This window comes from Lepidochelys olivacea (genome assembly GCF_965140295.1).
Source record: "Lepidochelys olivacea isolate rLepOli2 genome assembly, chromosome: 21".
Classification (NCBI taxonomy): Eukaryota; Metazoa; Chordata; order Testudines; family Cheloniidae; genus Lepidochelys; species Lepidochelys olivacea.
In genome coordinates, this window is record NC_140431.1 from 18,867,403 (window position 1) to 18,886,731 (window position 19,329).

The 19,329-nt window shown below is 49.5% G+C and overlaps 1 protein-coding gene across 1 annotated transcript; it reads right to left on the reverse strand.

Annotated features, from left to right (window-relative positions):
- Positions 1–10,393: 10,393 nt before the first annotated feature.
- Positions 10,394–12,476, reverse strand: LOC311511196 (sperm acrosome membrane-associated protein 3-like; the record flags this gene model as incomplete). Its single annotated transcript, XM_084611593.1, has 4 exons — positions 10,394–10,709; positions 11,414–11,492; positions 11,819–11,977; positions 12,338–12,476. 4 exons carry the CDS (start codon positions 12,474–12,476, stop codon positions 10,634–10,636), a joined length of 453 nt encoding a protein of 150 aa, XP_084467719.1. The 3' UTR covers positions 10,394–10,633.
- Between the last annotated feature and the right edge of the window lie 6,853 nt (positions 12,477–19,329).

Below are 19,329 nucleotides of genomic sequence, written 5' to 3' on the forward strand. Positions count from 1 at the left end.
TGTGGAGGGCTTTAAACTAGGTTCACCGGGGGAAGGAGACCAAAGCCCTGAGGTAAGTGGGAAAGCGGGATACCGGGAGGAAGCACAGGCAGGAATGTCTGTGAGGGGAGGGCTCCTGCCTCATACTGGGAATGAGGGGCGATCAACAGGTTATCTCAAGTGCTTATATACAAATGCACAAAGCCTTGGAAACAAGCAGGGAGAACTGGAGGTCCTGGTGATGACAAGGAACTATGACGTGATTGGAATAACAGAGACTTGGTGGGATAACTCACATGACTGGAGTACTGTCATGGATGGTTATAAACTGTTCAGGAAGGACAGGCAGGGCAGAAAAGGTGGGGGAGTAGCACTGTATGTAAGGGAGCAGTATGACTGCTCAGAGCTCCGGTACGAAACTGTAGAAAAACCTGAGTGTCTCTGGATTAAGTTTAGAAGTGTGTGCAACAAGAGTGATGTAGTGGTGGGAGTCTGCTATAGACCACCAGACCAGGGGGATGAGATAGAGGAGGCTTTCTTCCGGCAGCTCACTGAAGCTACTAGATCGCATACCCTGATTCTCATGGGTGACTTTAATTTTCCTGATATCTGCTGGGAGAGCAATACAGCGGTGCATAGACAATCCAGGAAGTTTTTGGAAAGCGTAGGGGACAATTTCCTGGCACAAGTGCTAGAGGAGCCAACTGGGGGGGGGGCGCTTTTCTTGACCTACTGCTCACAAACCGGGTAGAATTAGTGGGGGAAGCAAAAGTGGATGGGAATCTGGGAGGCAGTGACCATGAGTTGGTTGAGTTCAGGATCCTGACACAGGGAAGAAAGGTAAGCAGCAGGATACGGACCCTGGACTTCAGGAAAGCAGACTTCGACTCCCTCAGGGAACGGATGGCCAGGATCCCCTAGGGGACTAACTTGAAGGGGAAAGGAGTCCAGGAGAGCTGGCTGTATTTCAAGGAATCCCTGTTGAGGTTACAGGGACAAACCATCCCAATGAGTCGAAAGAATAGTAAATATGGCAGGCGACCAGCTTGGCTTAATGGTGAAATCCTAGCGGATCTTAAACATAAAAAAGAAGCTTACAAGAAGTGGAAGGTTGGACATATGACCAGGGAAGAGTATAAAAATATTGCTCGGGCATGTAGGAATGATATCAGGAGGGCCAAATCGCACCTGGAGCTGCAGCTAGCAAAAGATGTCAAGAGTAACAAGAAGGGTTTCTTCAGGTATGCTGGCAACAAGAAGAAAGCCAAGGAAAGTGTGGGCCCCTTACTGAATGAGGGAGGCAACCTAGTGACAGAGGATGTGGAAAAAGCTAATGTACTCAATGCTTTTTTTGCCTCTGTCTTCACTAACCAGGTCAGCTCCCAGACTGCTGGGCTGGGCATCACAAAATGGGGAAGAGATAGCCAGCCCTCTGTGGAGATAGAGGTGGTTAGGGACTATTTAGAAAAGCTGGACGTGCACAAGTCCATGGGGCCGGACGACTTGCATCCGAGAGTGCTGAAGGAATTGGCGGCTGTGATTGCAGAGCCATTGGCCATTATCTTTGAAAACTCGTGGCGAACCGGGGAAGTCCCGGGTGACTGGAAAAAGGCTAAAGTAGTGCCAATCTTTAAAAAAGGGAAGAAGGAGGATCCTGGGAACTACAGGCCAGTCAGCCTCACCTCAGGCCCTGGAAAAATCATGGAGCAGGTCCTCAAAGAATCAATTCTGATGCACTTGCATGAGAGGAAAGTGATCAGGAACAGTCAGCATGGATTCACCAAGGGAAGGTCATGCCTGACTAATCTAATCGCCTTCTATGATGAGATTACTGGTTCTGTGGATGAAGGGAAAGCAGTGGATGTATTGTTTCTTGACTTTAGCAAAGCTTTTGACACGGTCTCCCACAGTATTCTTGTCAGCAAGTTAAGGAAGTATGGGCTGGATGAATGCACTATAAGTTGGGTAGAAAGCTGGCTAGATTGTCGGGCTCAACGGGTAGTGATCAATGGCTCCATGTCTAGTTGGCAGCCGGTATCAAGTGGAGTGCCCCAAGGGTCGGTCCTGGGGCCGGTTTTGTTCAATATCTTCATAAATGATCTGGAGGATGGTGTGGATTGCACTCTCAGCAAATTTGCGGATGATACTAAACTGGGAGGAGTGGTAGATACGCTGGAGGGGAGGGATAGGATACAGAAGGACCTAGACAAATTGGAGGATTGGGCCAAAAGAAATCTGATGAGGTTCAATAAGGATAAGTGCAGGGTCCTGCACTTAGGATGGAAGAATCCAATGCACTGCTACAGACTAGGGACCGAATGGCTAGGCAGCAGTTCTGCGGAAAAGGACCTAGGGGTGACAGTGGACGAGAAGCTGGATATGAGTCAGCAGTGTGCCCTTGTTGCCAAGAAGGCCAATGGCATTTTGGGATGTATAAGTAGGGGCATAGCGAGCAGATCGAGGGACGTGATCGTCCCCCTCTATTCGACATTGGTGAGGCCTCATCTGGAGTACTGTGTCCAGTTTTGGGCCCCACACTACAAGAAGGATGTGGATAAATTGGAGAGAGTCCAGCAAAGGGCAACAAAAATGATTAGGGGTCTAGAACACATGAGTTATGAGGAGAGGCTGAGGGAGATGGGATTGTTTAGCCTGCAGAAGAGAAGAATGAGGGGGGATTTGATAGCTGCTTTCAACTACCTGAAAGGGGGTTCCAAAGAGGATGGCTCTAGACTGTTCTCAATGGTAGCAGATGACAGAACGAGGAGTAATGGTCTCAAGTTGCAGTAGGGGAGGTTTAGATTGGATATTAGGAAAAACTTTTTCACTATGAGTGTGGTGAAACACTGGAATGCGTTACCTAGGGAGGTGGTAGAATCTCCTTCCTTAGAGGTTTTTAAGGTCAGGCTTGACAAAGCCCTGGCTGGGATGATTTAACTGGGAATTGGTCCTGCTTCGAGCAGGGGGTTGGACTAGATGACCTTCAGGGGTCTTTTCCAACCCTGATATTCTATGATTCTATGATTCTATGCTCAAGATAGTTAAGACCAAAGCAGACTGTGAAGAACTTCGAAAAGATCTCACAAAACAAAAAAGTGATTGGGCAACAAAATGGCAAATGAAATTTAATGTGGATAAATGTAAAATAATGCACATTGGAAAAAATAATCCCAACTATACATACAATATGATGGGGGCTAATTTAGCTACAACTAATCAGGAGAAAGATTTTGGAGTCATCGTGGATAGTTCTCTGAAGACGTCCACGCAGTGTGCAGCGGCAGTCAAAAAAGCAAACGGGATGTTAGGAATCATTAACAAAGGGATCAAGAATAAGACGGAGAATATCTTATTGCCCTTATATAAATCCATGATATGCCCACACCTTGAATACTGCATACAGATGTGGTCCCCTCATCTCAAAATGATATACTGGTAATAGAAAAGGTTCAGAGAAGGGCAAATAAAATGATTAGGGGTTTGGAATGGGTTCCATATGAGGAGAGATTAAAGAGGCTAGGACTTTTCAGCTTGGAAAAGAGGCGACTAAAGGGGGATATGATAGACGTCTATAAAATCATGAGTGGTGTGGAGAAAGTGAATACGGAAAAGTTATTTACTTTTTCCCATAATATAAGAACTAGGGGCCACCAAATGAAATTAATGGGTAGCAGGTTTAAAACAAATAAAAGGAAGTTCTTCTTCACTCAGTGCACAGTCAACCTCTGGAACTGAGGAGGTTGTGAAAGCTAGGACTATAACAGGGTTTAAAAGAGAACTGGACAAATTCATGGAGGTTAAATCCATAAATGGCTATTAGCCAGGATGGGTAAGGAATGGTGTCCCTAGCCTCTGTTTGTCAGAGGGTGGAGATGGATGGCAGGAGAGAGATCACTAGATCATTACCTGTTAGGTTCACTCCCTCTGGGGCACCTGGCATTGGCCACTGTTGGTACTGGGCTGGATGGACCTTTGGTCTGAACCAGTATGGCCATTCTCATGTTTTTATGAGCTAGAGGGAGACTGACCCAGCTCCTCCCTGATCCCTTATAACAGGACCAGGTGTGGCCTGATTGGGGCATGGCCCCAGCTGTGGCTGCTTCCCCAATCAGCCTACTTTTCCCTCATTGTTCAAGAGTGGGGTACAGTTACCTAGGGAGGTGGTGGACTCTCCATGCTTAGAGGTTTTTAAGGCCCAGCTTGACAAATCCCTGACTGGGATGATTTAGTTGAGGTTGGTCCTGCTTTGAGCAGGGGCTTGGACTAGATGACCTCCTGAGGTCTCTTCCAACCCTAATCTTCTATGATTCTATGAAAGGAGCCAGGGGATACATGGCTCAGCAAGGCATGTAGGGGCATGCCTGTGAACTGAGAACTCTAAGGCCTTTCCAAGTGCTATAAAGTTTGTGTTTGGAACAAAGGAAGTACCAGACACATGGCAAAAAGACTATAAAAGGCAGCTGCATCACCTCCATTTTATATTCAGTCCTGCTTCTTACCTCTGGAGTAACTTTTCTACAAACTGAAGCGCTGAACAAAGGACTGAATGACTTATCCGAGCTGTGGATGTGTTCCAGCGGGACTTTCAAGACAGCAAATTCACCAATACTGCTAAGAACCTGACATATGGACTTTGAAGTCTTTGTATGTATGTGACTGCTTTACCATTTAACCACTCTCTTCTTGTTCTTTCTTTTTTCATAGAATCATAGAATATCAGGATTGGAAGGGACCTCAGGAGGTCATCTAGTCCAACCCCCTGCTCAAAAGCAGGACCCATACCCAATTAAATCATCCCAGCCAGGGCTTTGTCAAGCCTGACCTTAAAAACTTCTAAGGAAGGAGATTCCACCACCTCCCTAGGCAACGCATTCCAGTGTTTCACCACCCTCCTAGTGAAAAAGATTTTCCTAATATCCAACCTAAACCTCCCCCACTGCAACTTGAGACCATTACTTCTTGTCCTGTCCTCTTCCACCACTGAGAATAGTCTAGAACCATCCTCTCTGGAACTACCTCTCAGGTAGTTGAAAGCAACTATCAAATCCCCCCTCATTCTTCTCTTCTGCAGACTAAACAATCCCAGTTCCCTCAGCCTCTCCTCATAACTCATGTGTTCCAGACCCCTAATCATTTTTGTTGCCCTTCGCTGGACTCTCTCCAATTTATCCACATCCTTCTTGTAGTGTGGGGCCCAAAACTGGACACAGTACTCCAGATGAGGCCTCACCAATGTCGAATAGAGGGGGACGATCACGTCCCTCGATCTGCTCGCTATGCCCCTACTTATACATCCCAAAATGCCATTGGCCTTCTTGGCAACAAGGGCACACTGCTGGCTCATATCCCGCTTCTCGTCCACTGTCACCCCTAGGTCCTTTTCCGCAGAACTGATACTGAGCCATTCGGTCCCTAGTCTGTAGCTGTGCATTGGGTTCTTCTGTCCTAAGTGCAGGACCCAGCACTTATCCTTATTGAACCTCATCAGATTTCTTTTGGCCCAATCCTCCAATTTGTCTAGGTCCCTCTGTATCCTATCCCTGCCCTCCAGCGTATCTACCACTCCTCCCAGTTTAGTATAATCCGCAAATTTGCTGAGAGTGCAATCCACACCATCCTCCAGATCGTTTATGAAGATATTGAACAAAACCAGCCCCAGGACCGACCCCTGGGGCACTCCACTTGACACTGGCTGCCAACTAGACATGGAGCCATTGATCACTACCCGTTGAGCCTGACAATCTAGCCAACTTTCTACCCACCTTATAGTGCATTCATCCAGCCCATACTTCTTTAACTTGCTGAGAAGAATACTGTGGGAGACCGTGTCAAAAGCTTTGCTAAAGTCAAGATACAATACATCTACTGCTTTCCCTTCATCCACAGAACCAGTAATTTCATCATAGAAGGCAATTAGATTAGTCAGGCATGACCTTCCCTTGGTGAATCCATCCATTCTTTAATTTTAATAAACCTTTATTTTAGATACTAAAGGATTGGCTGGCAGCGTGGTATTTTGGGCAAGATCCAACCTAATACTCACCAAGCGATGTGGCTGGCCCTGTGGGGTTCAGAAGAAAATTTTGTAGTGAGAAGAGTTTTTAAGTAACTCCTCACCTTACTGCACCTAGGTCCTGACTGGGAGCCAGAGAACTGGAATGCAATAAAGGGGGCTGTGTGGTTTCTTTTTTTGCTTCTTGATAACCAGTGTGGGGGATCAGAAGCACAGTTTGTGACTGGTTGAAGAGTTTAACTTTCATGTTAACCACCAGTCTTGGGAATGTCTGCTCTCTCTTTTGCAGGTTGCCCTGACCTTGGCATTTCCAGTGAGGGCTACCCTAGGCTCACCGGGTCACACGATGTACCAATAAACTTGGAAAATGTGGCCACAACTAATAGATTCTGCTTCCTACATAGCTAAGTGGGCATGGAGATTAAACTCAATTGGAAAACGGAGCTGCTACATAATACCTGTCCTGCTGATCTGATTAACGTTGCGCTGTCAGCAGCTACTGCTATAGAATCATAGAATATCAGGGTTGGAAGAGACCTCAGGAGGTCATCTAGTCCAATCCCCTGCTCAAAACAGGACCAACACCACCAAGAAGAAATGAAAGACCTGAAATCTTGCATCATTGGATTCGGGGCCATTTTCAAGCATGCAAACAAGTTGAAGGCTTTGTTTTACACAGTGCGAGAAGAATACAGAGACAACTGCTGCTTACTTACCCCTGTTGTGCCACATCAGTGGATGAGCTTGTACTTTGCTACCTGTCATGTAAATAACATGTAGCCTGGGCTAATACATCTCCTTGATCACGGGTTCTCCACCTTTTTCTTTCTGAAGATCCCCTAAACATGCTATAAAAACTGCAGGATCTGGGTGGAGGGGACTTGGGACTCCAAGGCAGGAGGGGACCTCAGGCATAGCGTAGTTTAACTTCTGTATTTGGGGGGCAGGGGCTGGTGGGGCTCAGGCCATCTCCACATGGCAGGGTCCAGGGAGGGAGCGCAACCTCCACCCCCTAACTCACCTGTCTGGGTTGTGGTGGAGCAATGAAAAATTATAACTCAAGGGGTGGGGCTCAGCTCAAAAAATTTGAAAGTTGCTCAGGATGCATGCGCCGGGGAGCTAGGGGCTGTGTGCAGGGAGGGGATAGCTAGGGGCTGCGTGCGGGCAGAGGGGTAGCTCAGGGTGCAGGGAGGGGGTAGCTAGGGGCTGTGTGCGAGCAGAGGGGTAGCTCAGGGTGCAGAGAGGGGGTAGCTAGGGGCTGCGTGCGAGCAAAGGGGTAGCTCAGGGTGAAGGCAGAGGTAGCTAGGGGCTGTGCAGGCAGGGGGTAACTCAGGGTGCAGAGACGGATTAGCTAGGGGCTGTGTGTGGACAGAGGGGTAGCTTGGGAGGGCCCCCTTGTCATCACTGCTACCCAAGGACTCTGCATCCTCTGAGCTGGATCCCCCTGCCTGGGGGGCTCTTACTGACTGCATGAGCAGTCAAAGTGGGCTGGGAGCTTAGGAGCAGCTGCAATCCCAGGCAGCAGCAGGAGACGGGACCACCGCTGCTGCCTGCTCCATGGCACCATCCAGAGCAGCAGCTGCCCCACACTGCCCGGCTTTGACTTCCTGCCGCCACAGGTGCTGGAACTAGGTGTTGAAGTGGATTACATTCTATACATGGTTTACAATTTGGTTCAATGGCTCTCAGCACCCCCACTATAGAAATTGTTCCTGCACCCCTACCCGCCTCCGACCCCTTCCCTTCTCTTCCCCCTACCCCTTCAACTCCACCCTTGGGCTCAGAGCTTTTGCCCCGCTGAGAGCACTGGGGCTCAGGGCTTCAGCCCCACAGCTCCCAGCTTTAGCCCTGCATGGGCTCCAGGTTTCAGTCCCTCGGCTTCCAGCTTCAGCCCTGCAGGGGGCGTCGGGGCCGCCACAGACCCCCGATTGAGAATCACTGTCTTAGATCATGCTGAGTTTGTTGGTTCTAAAGCAGAAACTCTGAAGAGGCTGGCAAATAACTGAAATGACCACCAGATTCTGCGCACCAAGGTAATTTCATAATGGAAAACTTAGAATCACTGTGTAACACACAGAAAACACGAGTTTTCTGCAGTTACTGCCAACACGTTTGCCACTACAGATATTTACTGGATCCTAACAACCAAAATCTCAACTAAATTTAGCACAAAAGCTGCAGGAGAAACATACGGTGAGAAAACTCAGCTGTTTTTGGAAATCCTTCTGACCCCCGTAACATGAGAAAACTAAAAAATTGTTCAAAAGCTTCAACACAACGCTCAGTGAGAAATGGGAGAGAACTGTGACCCTGAAATGTTTGGTATGTCCAGAATTGAAACAAAACCAAATTGCAAAATACCAAACTTTCTTGTGAAACCCCAAAGTTTCAGCCAGCTCTAGTTGTGAGTGTGACCCTGGCAGGAAGCAAGAGGCAGGGCTTCCTTTTGAATGCAGTACTTTTTGGGGAGAGAGGCCATGTCTACACTAAAGAGCCTACAGCAGCACAGCTGTACTGGGAGAGATCTGTCCTGTCAACATAATTAAACCACCTCCAACAAATGGCAGTAGCTAGGGTGGCGAAAGAAGCGCTCCCACCACCCTAGCACTGTCCATACTAGTGCTTCTGTCGGTGTAACTTATGTTGCTGGGGGGGAGATTGTCACACCCCTGAGCTACATATGTTATAGTGACAGAAGTGCTAGTGTAGACATGTCCTTTGATTTCTGAATAAGGAAACTGCCTGCTGTTGTTTGTTTCTGCTGTGTTCATGGAAACAGGCCTGTGCGGCCATTCTTTGTAAATGAACGGGATTGCACCAAGGAAATAATGACCCAAATAATCAGTTTCTTCACCTAAAGTCTCTTTAGACAGTCATTTCAATACCCTCAGCCAAGTCCATGGAGCACGTTGAAGACAGGGACTGAGACCTTGAACTTGTTTAAATTCTATAGGGAGCCAGAGTAGGCAATGCAGGACAGGTTTGATGTGTTCATGGTAGCCAGTTTCTGAGGAGACACACTGAAGCATTTTGTACTAGTTGGAGTTTCCTAGGTGCTGAAGGCTTCAGGCCCAATATATTGCCTGGTTGCTGCTTTGTAACATGCAGGAAAATAACCTGCTAGCAGAGAGATGTGGAGTTTCCCCATTCATCAATGCTTAGTGCAGGAATCAGGACTCCTGGGTTCTGTGCTGACTGAATTATTTATACCAAAGCAGGAGGGGGTTGCACTATTTGGCAGTGCTGCAGCTTCGCTGCTAATTTTTATTTAATCAAACCCCAGCCACAGGGCTATGTGCAGTAATGTATCCAAGAGTGGTTTGTTCTGGCGTTTTAACCACCTATCCAGGTTGTGCAACACACTCTGAAGAAGGGGAGCACTGAACATGCTCAGGCTTGTCCCTTCAACCTGTTCCCAGTTGGAGCTAGAGGGGTACATAGGTCCCTGCACCCATGCTGGTCATACAGGCAGTGGGGCTAGGATCAGGGCACAGGCAAATCTGACCAGCATATGGGACCAGTTCACACAGGTCTGGGGCTGCCCAGAGCCACTAGCTCCTTCTGCTTGCCCTCTGATCACCTCAAATACCACTAGTCTTCTTCTCCCACTCCTAGCTTCACCTCTGTCTGTTCTTCTATTGCCCTATGCATCTGTCTGTCTATCACCATAAACACCTGGCTATCTATTTATCCCCATTCACTCCACACCACCACCACCATAGAGTCCGACAGATGAATTGACTTCAGTTTAAGTGACTGACACTGGAATGTGTGTGGCCTTAGCTGGGGAATTTGAAAACATTTCCCATGTAAGCCACTGGGGATTTATGTAAACACAATGAAGCAATCACATGGGCGCAGCGGAGGATCAGGAAAGGCAAAGAGGCCCTTCACCATGCTAAACCAAGAAGTGTATTGTATTGAGTTTTGTATTTTACAGTTCCTTGTGTGCAAAGGGTCACTTTTCGCCCCCCCTTCTGTGGGGATGAGCCTGCCCTCCCTGAGATGGCCAGGAGGACTCCATCTTCCCCCAGGTCTCATTGTAGATAGTAGCTGCTTCAGAGTTAATGTGACAAGGGGGCCACAATAGATAGAAACAGGCTCCAAGGAGATGAATTAACAGAAATGGGAACAGAATTCAGGATTCCTGACATCCAGCCATTCCCACAGTCAGGAATACAACCCAGGCATCCTGACTCCCAGCCTGTCCCAGAGTTGGGAATAGAATCCAGGAGCCCTGACACTCAGCCCTCCTTCACCCAATCTTGTCACTAGAATCCCCACTCCCATCCCAGAGCGAGGGATAGAACCTAGGAGTTCTACTCCTACTCTGAAACCTAGGAGTCCTGACTCTCAGCCCCCCCCCCCAAGATCCTATTGTCGTCTCTAAATAAAACTTGTGACCCTTTTGTCATTAGACTGTCAGATAGCTTTATTCAGGAAAACCTGCTCCCAGCACCCTACGGTGCAATCCCACTAGGGGGACAACACTCCCCCACAGTTAAAGACCCACTTTGGAGCTAGTTAAGAAGGAGAAGCAGTTGCTCACAGAGGATTTCAATGAGGTGCTAAATCTGCAGGGGCCTAATGTGACTGCAGTACACCGCATCTAGCAGGTCCAGGGCATCCAAAGGTGCTCCTTCATCTACTTCCCACATTGCATCCTTCCACCCACTGTGAGAGGTCATGGCCCTCACAGTGTTTCCTCCAGGCCAGCCTGAGAAGGATAAACAAAGAAAGCAAGGTCAGCAAGATCAGCTGGCATTGAGAGCAGTGCTGTCGCATGGGGATGGGCCAGTCCTAAGATGCAGCCCTCTGGGCGGGGCAGCTGGGTAACAGCTATGCAGGGTTTACTCACCAGGCTCTGAGATGCAGCTGCCTTTCGGGTGGGGCAGCCAGGTTACAACCACACAGTGAAAATGTATGGGGATAACTCCCAGAGTGCTGAGCAGTAGTTGCCTCCGGGGTGGAGCATTTGGGGAACAGCAACACTGCATAAGGATTGCTTGTCCAGCACTGAGATGCAGCTGCCTATGGGCAGGGCAGCATGGTAACAGCCTTGTTGCTCTGTGGAGTTTTGTCTTTTGTTTGGTTGTATAAACAAAGTACTGCGCTACACTGTATGTTTTCTTTACACTGCATTGTATCGTGGGGTTGTCTGGTGTAGTGCCTTGTTGCACTAAATACAGCTGTATAACATTGTGTTTCATGGCATTGACTATGTAGTTCCGTGCTGTAGCAGTACATTGTGTAAAGCTGTATAGCGGTGTGTAGTGCTGTGCCGCTCTGTGTTGTGCGGTTTCATGTTGCGTGCTGCAGAGCTGGGTGGGCAGCATAGTGCCATGTTACCCTGTGCTGCATATTTTGCCATGCACTGCTACACTGGCACTCCACCCCACCCCTCCACCAGCTCCCCCTTACCAGGCCCCCATTCCCCTTGGCTGTTGCACAATCTGCATGGCACACAGGATGTCATCGTTGATGTTACTGGTCAGCAAATCTGGTGGTGGGGGAGGAGAAGAGAGTGAGGATAGGGCATAACCCTTGGTAGCTCAACACTGTAGCATGGGAGCCCTGGTCCTCCTAGCAGGAGATACCACCATTCAGCCAACCAACCCAGCCCCCATTGTGCTGCCCTCTGCTGTCCACTGAAGGCAAGGGTGACCTTCCTTTGCCATTCCAAAATGTCTTGGGCCTGACGTTGGTTCCCCTGACTACCAGGAGGACTTGCCCCCTACAGGCCCCACCCTGCTTCCTGCCGCACAGGTCTCTAGCACTGAGCCATGGCCTAGGGGTCAGGACCAGGACTGGAAAGGAGTTAGTCACCACTGCAGTGCATGTGACAGAGGTTCCGGGCGGAGCGCTTATAGTCATCACACCACTGGCGGCTGTTGATCTGGAAGATGCCGTTGTCAGTGCTGCCATCAGCTTCATGATCCACGGTGTCCGTGTTGAACCGGCTTTCATGGAACGCCATGCACAGCCCTGGTACAGGATTTAGTAATATACGGGGAGGGCGGGGGGAGGGATATGCACAGAGCCCCATGCAGGATGGGGCCGGGGGAGTAGGGTGACCAGATGTCCCGATTTTATAGGGACAGTCCTGACATTTGGGGCTTTGTCTTATGTAGGTGCCTATTACCCCCGACACGGTCCCCATTTTTCACACTTGTTGTCTGGTCACCCTAGGGGGAGGGATACGCATTGAGCCCCATGGGGAGGGCAGGGGGAGGGATACGCACCGAGCCCCAGGGGGAGGGCAGGGGGAGGGATACGCACCGAGCCCCAGGGGGAGGGGAAGGAAATATATGTACAGCCTCATGAGGAGGCCAGGAGATCACTCACAATCAGCCAGGCTGTAGCCTCGGAACCCATCCATCCCTGCCTGGTGCAGCACCTGGGCCAGCTCGCAGCGCCGGAAGATCTTTCCCATGTTCCCCACAAGGAGGCAGGCCACGATGGACAGGAGCACGAGCGCTGCCATTCCTGCAGTGTGGCCAGAGCTGGAGGCTGCACTCTAGGTGATGTCTGAGCACAGCTGGGGCCCCAGGCCCAGCACAAGCTGCTTACACAAGGTGCACTGTGAAGGAGGAGGCAAGCAGTTGGGTTAGTGTCTGTTGTGGGACCTTACCATCAGCAGGGCAACCATAGTAATGAGAGCCTGGAGCCTGTCTGCCCACTCTGCTGGGCAGCCCTCAGACTAGGCGCCATGGCTAGGCCAGCGAAGAGGGCCCAGGGGGCCAGCACTGCGTGGAAGCTGACAGCCCCGGGGATCATGGAGTGTTGTCAGGGCTGCAGGGGTGCTGATGGCTGTCCTTCCCCCTTTGTGGGCCTAGCTGGAATAGGAACTGTGAGTTTTGGCCCCTGCCTGGATTCTTGGATCCCGTTCCAGATAGCTGCTCACTGGGCCTGTGGAGTGTAGAGCAGCAGCAAGTCCCAGATTCCTCCTGAGTGCCAAAGTCAGGGCTAGTGTTCCAGAACCCCCTGGGAACTTGTGATGTCATGGCTTCACTGCTTCTAGAACCTTCCCTGTCTGAGGCATGGGTCTGTTGTCACTACTGGGCCTACAAAGTGTACCCTTACTGTGAGCTCCAAGATAAAAGTATGGTTCTAGCCCCAGCTTCAGGGGTGGAGCCGGGGAGTATTGGTCTACTGTGTTAAAGCTGATCAAGTACAGCTACACCAAAAGTTCTAAGTTACAGTCTATCTTTCTCCTTGTGGGGACAGACAATTCATATCACTTCTAGGGTGCAACAAACAGAAAGAAAAACAACAGAAAAGTACCTGGGGATTACAGTGGACAAGAAGCTGGATATGAGTCAGCAGTGTGCCCTTGTTGCCAAGAAGGCCAATGGCATTTTGGGATGTATAAGTAGGGGCATTGCCACCAATCGAGGGACATGATTGTTCCCCTCTATTCGGCACTGATGAGGCCACAGCTGGAGTACTGTGTCCAGTTTTGGGCCCCCCCCCAGTACAGAAAGGATATGGACAAATTGGAGGGAGTCCAGCGGAGGGCAACGAAAATTATTAGGGGGACTGGGACACATGACTTATGAGGAGAGCTGGAGGGAACTGGGCTTATTTAGTTTGCAGAAGAGAAGAGTGATGTGGGATTTGATAGCAGCCTTCAACTACCTGAAGTGGGATTACAGAGGATGGAGGTAGGCTGTTCTCAGCAGTGGCAGATGACGGAACAAGTCTCAAGTTGCAGTGGGGGAGGTCTAGGTTGGATATTAGGAAAAACTTGGAATGCTCAGCTTTGTGGTTCACACAGCAAGCTTACACCCTTCTCTGAGAATGTATTCATCTTTCGTATGGCAAGAAAGGTGATTAGAGATATTCAAATAACCTAGTCCAGATTAGTGAGCCAGAGGGCACCTTCGGAAATGGCTTGATGTAAATCTGATATGCCAGTAGCAAACAATCAAAGTGAGCACTGATTTACAGTGTGGTCCATAATTTGTGACTGGTGTCAACAGTCACAATGTGTGTTGACTCGCATCTTCCAAAGGTGTATGAGATGACAGCATCTGCCATGCAATGTTCTAAAATGGTTCACTGGACTCGCCTTGTACATCAGTCATGAATCATAGAATATCAGGGTTGGAAGGGACCTCAGGATGTCATCCAGTCCAACCCCCTGCTCAAAGCAGGACCAATCCCCAATTAAATCATAGAATCATAGAATATCAGGGTTGGAAGGGACCCCAGAAGGTCATCTAGTCCAACCCCCTGCTCAAAGCAGGACCAATTCCCAGTTAAATCATCCCAGCCAGGGCTTTGTCAAGCCTGACCTTAAAAACTTCTAAGGAAGGAGATTCTACCACCTCCCTAGTGAAAAAGTTTTTCCTCAATATCCAATCTAAACCTCCCCCACTGCAACTTGAGACCATTACTCCTTGTCCTGTCCTCTTCTACCACTGAGAATAGTCTAGAACCATCCTCTCTGGAACCACCTCTCAGGTAGTTGAAAGCAGCTATCAAATCCCCCCTCATTCTTCTCTTCTGCAGACTAAACAATCCCAGTTCCCTCAGCCTCTTCTCATAACTCATGTGTTCCAGAACCCTAATAATTTTTGTTGCCCTTCGCTGGACTCTCTCCAATTTATCCACATCCTTCTTGTAGTGTGGGACCCAAAACTGGACACAGTACTCCAGATGAGGCCTCACCAATGTCGAATAGAGGGGGACGATCATGTCCCTCGATCTGCTTGCTATGTCCCTACTTATACATCCCAAAATGCCATTGGCCTTCTTGGCAACAAGGGCACACTGCTGACTCATATCCAGTTTCTCGTCCACTGTCACCCCTAAGTCCTTTTCCGCAGAACTGCTGCCTAGCCATTCGGTCCCTAGTCTGTAGCTGTGCATTGGGTTCTTCTGTCCTAAGTGCAGGACCCAGCACTTATCCTTATTGAACCTCATCAGATTTCTTTTGGCCCAATCCTCCAATTTGTCTAGGTCCTTCTGTATCCTATCCCTGCCCTCCAGCGTATCTACCACTCCTCCCAGTTTAGTATCATCCGCAAATTTGCTGAGAGTGCAATCCACACCATCCTCCAGATCATTTATGAAGATATTGAATAAAACCGGCCCCAGGACTAACCCCTGGGGTACTCCACTTGACACCAGCTGCCAACTAGACATGGAGCCATTGATCACTACCCGTTGAACCCGACAATCTAGCCAACTTTCTACCCACCTTATAGTGCATTCATCCAGCCCATACTTCTTTAACTTGCTGACAAGAATACTGTGGGAGACCGTGTCAAAAGCTTTGCTAAAGTCAAGAAACAATACATCCACTGCTTTCCCTTCATCCACAGAACCAGTAATCTCATCATGATTTTAAAGATATTTCAGTTCTGGAATAATACAAGACCAGTGTGTCTCTGTTGCTGCAATAAGAGTCAGACAACTGACCATAACAAACCTCCAAATAATGAATGGCCAAAGCTTTCACTTCTGTCTTTTTCCCACCCTGCTGCTTACGGTGGTTACCTTAATAGCCACCACTTACAACGGGGCTATAGTACTGTCCTGCCCTCAGGTGACCAACCATCAGACCCATCCTTTAAATTCTCTGGGAATTTTGAAAATTCCCTTCCTGTTTGCTCAGCAAGGCATGGAGTGCTCTCAGCTAACCTTTCCAGCTGACCATGCCTCCACGCACCACGTGATCCCCAGTATGGAGCAATGGCGAGGTGCTGGACCTCATCAGTATTTGGGTGGAGGAAGCTGTCCAGTCGATTCCTTCGAGCAGATATCAAGGGACATGATGGAAAGGAGCCATGACCGGGACGCACTGCAGTGCAGGGTTAAAGTGAAGGAGCTATAGAACGCCTACCACAAAGCCTGCAAGGCAAACCGCCGCTCCAGTGCTGTCCCCACGACCTGCCATTTCTACAAAGAGCTGGATGCAATATACTTGGGGGCAACTCCACCTCTACTCCAAGGACCACCCTGGTCACTTCAGAGCCCAGTTCAACAAGGCAGGAGGAGGAGGAGGAAAGCGGGAGCGAGGGTGCTGAGGAAGAGGGAGACACCCCGGCATCCCTAGATGCATGCAGCCAGGAGCTGTTCTCAAGCCAAGAGGAAGGTAGCCAGTCACAGCGGCCGGTGCTTGGGGAAGGACAAACACCAGAGGAGGTTCCCAGTAAGCAGCTTTTATTTTGGGAAGGAAGTTGTTCAGTGCGGACTCTTGGGGCAAGGAGGGTTAGGGATACATGCATGCCTAGATGCGGAATAGGACGTTGATGTGCTCTTTCACATTCCGGTACAGCTGATTCAGACCCATCAGTTTGTATGTATAGTTGGGATTGTGTTTTCCAATGTGTATCATTTTGCATTTATTTACATTGCATTTCATCTGCCATTTTGTTGCGCAATTTAGTGAGATTCCTTTGTAACTCTTCCCAGTCAGCTTTGAACTTAACTATCTTGAGTAAATGTTGTATTGTCCACAAATTTCACTACCTAGCTGTTTATCCCCTTTTCTAGAGCATTTCTGAATATGTCGAACAGCACTGGTGCAGTGCAGGTCCGTAGGGGAACCTGGCTATTTACCTCCCTCCATTCTGAAAACTAACCATTTAGTCCTACCCTTTGTTTCCTATCTTGTTTGGAAGTCTGGATCCCAGCTTCCATTTTTGCTGCAGCAGGGCAGGGAGCACTTTCTGTTACGCAGTAAATATCATTATGGGATTCAAATGCTGACCGCCTGGTCCATTTGAGGACTTCAATACCCGTGTACCACTATCAGATAAAAGTGCTGCTTCTCTAGCTCAAGTAGCTATCTGTGCATGTGGCTAGGATTTGAACCTGTGGCTACTTGCCTATGAGACAGACAGCTTTCAGTAGCCCAAGGTGTTTGTACTGGCTTGCTAAGCAGAAAGTTCTGATTTTAGCAGCGATATTATGGTGTTCACTCCACACTGACCTCCTTGGGAAGGAGGTGTGTTCCATAGCCTCTAGAGGGAAGACTGCCAAACACTCTGTTATGAAGCCAAGTTTGCCTTGCCTTTGTTATGCTCCCAGACTCTCCAGATTGGAGCATTTTATTGGAGAGAAAAGATTGAGCCAGGCCCCTCTGCCTTGGCTATCCCACCACAGCTAGTGATGGAATTCGCTCTAGTGGAGCAGTGTGTCCATTGGGAGGGATTCTCGCCAGACAAAAACCCTTCAGAAGCAAGAGTTGAGGCAGTTGCATCTGAAGAAGTGGGCTTTTTACCCACGAAAGCTTATGCCCAAATAAATCTTAGTCTTTAAATTGCCACCGGACTCCTCATTATTTTTGTGGATACAGACTAACATGGCTACCCCTCCGATAGTTGAGGCAGACACACCCCAAAAGCCCTCAGGGAAGGAAGCAGCCTTCCCCATCCCATGCAGAGATGGTCTGTGACAATCTGAATGACCTTGAACAGGATGGAAGAGGGAGAAATCTTCATCTCACCTCAGCATGTGGGAACAAAGGTTAACCCAGCGGGAGGATGGGGAGGTCAATCCACTACTCCCTGTACCCAGAGAACCTGGGAGGATGCCACAGGATCCCCAGGCCCTGACCTGAGAGGAGATGGAGCAGAGTAGGGGCTTTGGCTGTGAGAGAGGGTCCGTTACCAGAGGTTGGGCTCCCTCCGTGATTTCAAGCAGTGTGCATGGTTCAGAGCCAGGCCTTGCCTGGTCCCCATAATGCCCCAAGAGAGTGAACTCCAGGGCAGCACCAGGGCTGCTGATGCCTTAAGGAACAAAGTCACCATCCCTAGGCACCGGGTGGGAGGAATAGGTCTCAGGTTCACATCCAAAGGTTTTGGGGTGACAGATATAAGGGGGGCATGGGAGACCTCTGCTGCAAATCCTCTCTGCAGGGTCTAAAACGAACATGTGTATATGGGGTCGTTGTCAACCAGCTGGTTTATGAATGATGTGCCAGCTTGTTATAAGCTGATTTATTATCTGAATAGCTGAAATTTGAAATTACCAGACATAGTAGCAGACATGGCACAACCTGCAGGCTTTCCCAGGCTACTGGTCCAGACCGCTTGCTGGCCCTTTTCCGAAAGGGGAAGCTGTGACAGAGATTTTGCACTCTTGGCAGGGGGCTCAGGGGGCTGTTTTTGTTAGTGACAAAAGGGAAAATAGAATGTTTGAAGTAAAATGTCTCAGGTATTCCATATGTGGGGTCACCTCTGAGAATGTTCTGGACCTTTGTAGAACCTCATGGAATCTTCCAGACTTTCTGAGAACTACATTTTCCTCCAACGTCCTAGAAGGTCAGCCACACCCTTATGGGTATATAAGTGTAAGGGGACTGTTGCCCCCTTACTAACATTCAATGGGGTTGTTTTAGTTGCTAGCTCCCAGCACTAAAAAGGGGGAAGGGTCGATGGGGAATCAGGACCCTGAGACTGACAGCCCCCAGGAACAATGGGGAGAGGCCAATGCTCCAGGTCAGTCTGAATGACAGGGCGAGCAGGCTAATCAGGGAGTCAGGAGGCCAGGGAGGTCCTGTCCTCTGTGTGAGCTGGAATTGCCTGGGTCAGAGTGGGGCTGAGCCAAGGAGAAAGCAGGGGCTCAAGCTGAGCTGGGGTGCAGAGCTGGGCCAGATCCAGAGGAACCAGAAAAGCAGCCCAGAGAGAACAGACCCTGTCCTGGAAGCAGAGCTGCAGCCCCAAAGCCAGAGGCACAACCCAGAGAGAGCAGACCTGCAGGAACCAGAGCCAGAGGGGCCAGAAAAGCAGCCCAGGAAGCAGGTCAGTGCTGGGAGCAGAGTTACAGAAGCAGCCTGCAGAGCAGACCTGTCCTGTGAGTGGAGCTGCAGCACCCAGAGCCAGAGGGGCCAAAGAAGCAGCCCAGGGAGCTGGAGGCAGAGCAGCAGCAGTGCTGAGACCAAGTGGTGGAGCTGGAGCCGTCTGGAGCTGGGTGTGGTGAGCAGCTGGGGAGACCGAGGGGGACCCTGGGCGTGGGCCCAGCACAGGGAGACACCTCAGCCAAGAGGTTCTGCAGGCCAGGCTTGGATCGTAACCCCGACAGGGCGGGGGTGACGCTGGGAAGAAGGGTCCTACCACTTAGAGCCTGAGAGCGTGTGGCCACCACCAGAGCAAGTGTCCAACCCACAGCATCCCTACAGCACAGCCAGGGCCGGAGAAGGGGCCTGGGACTTACAAGGAGCAGACTGTGAACTGCCCTGACACTTCAGAGACACTGTTTGTGGTGTTCCCTGCCACAGAGCGGGCTGATGTGTTTTCTTTAACCTTTCCCATTTTGCCTTATCCTTTTTAAAATTAATTGTTGATTAAATAACTTGTATTTGCTTTAACTTGTATGTAATGGTC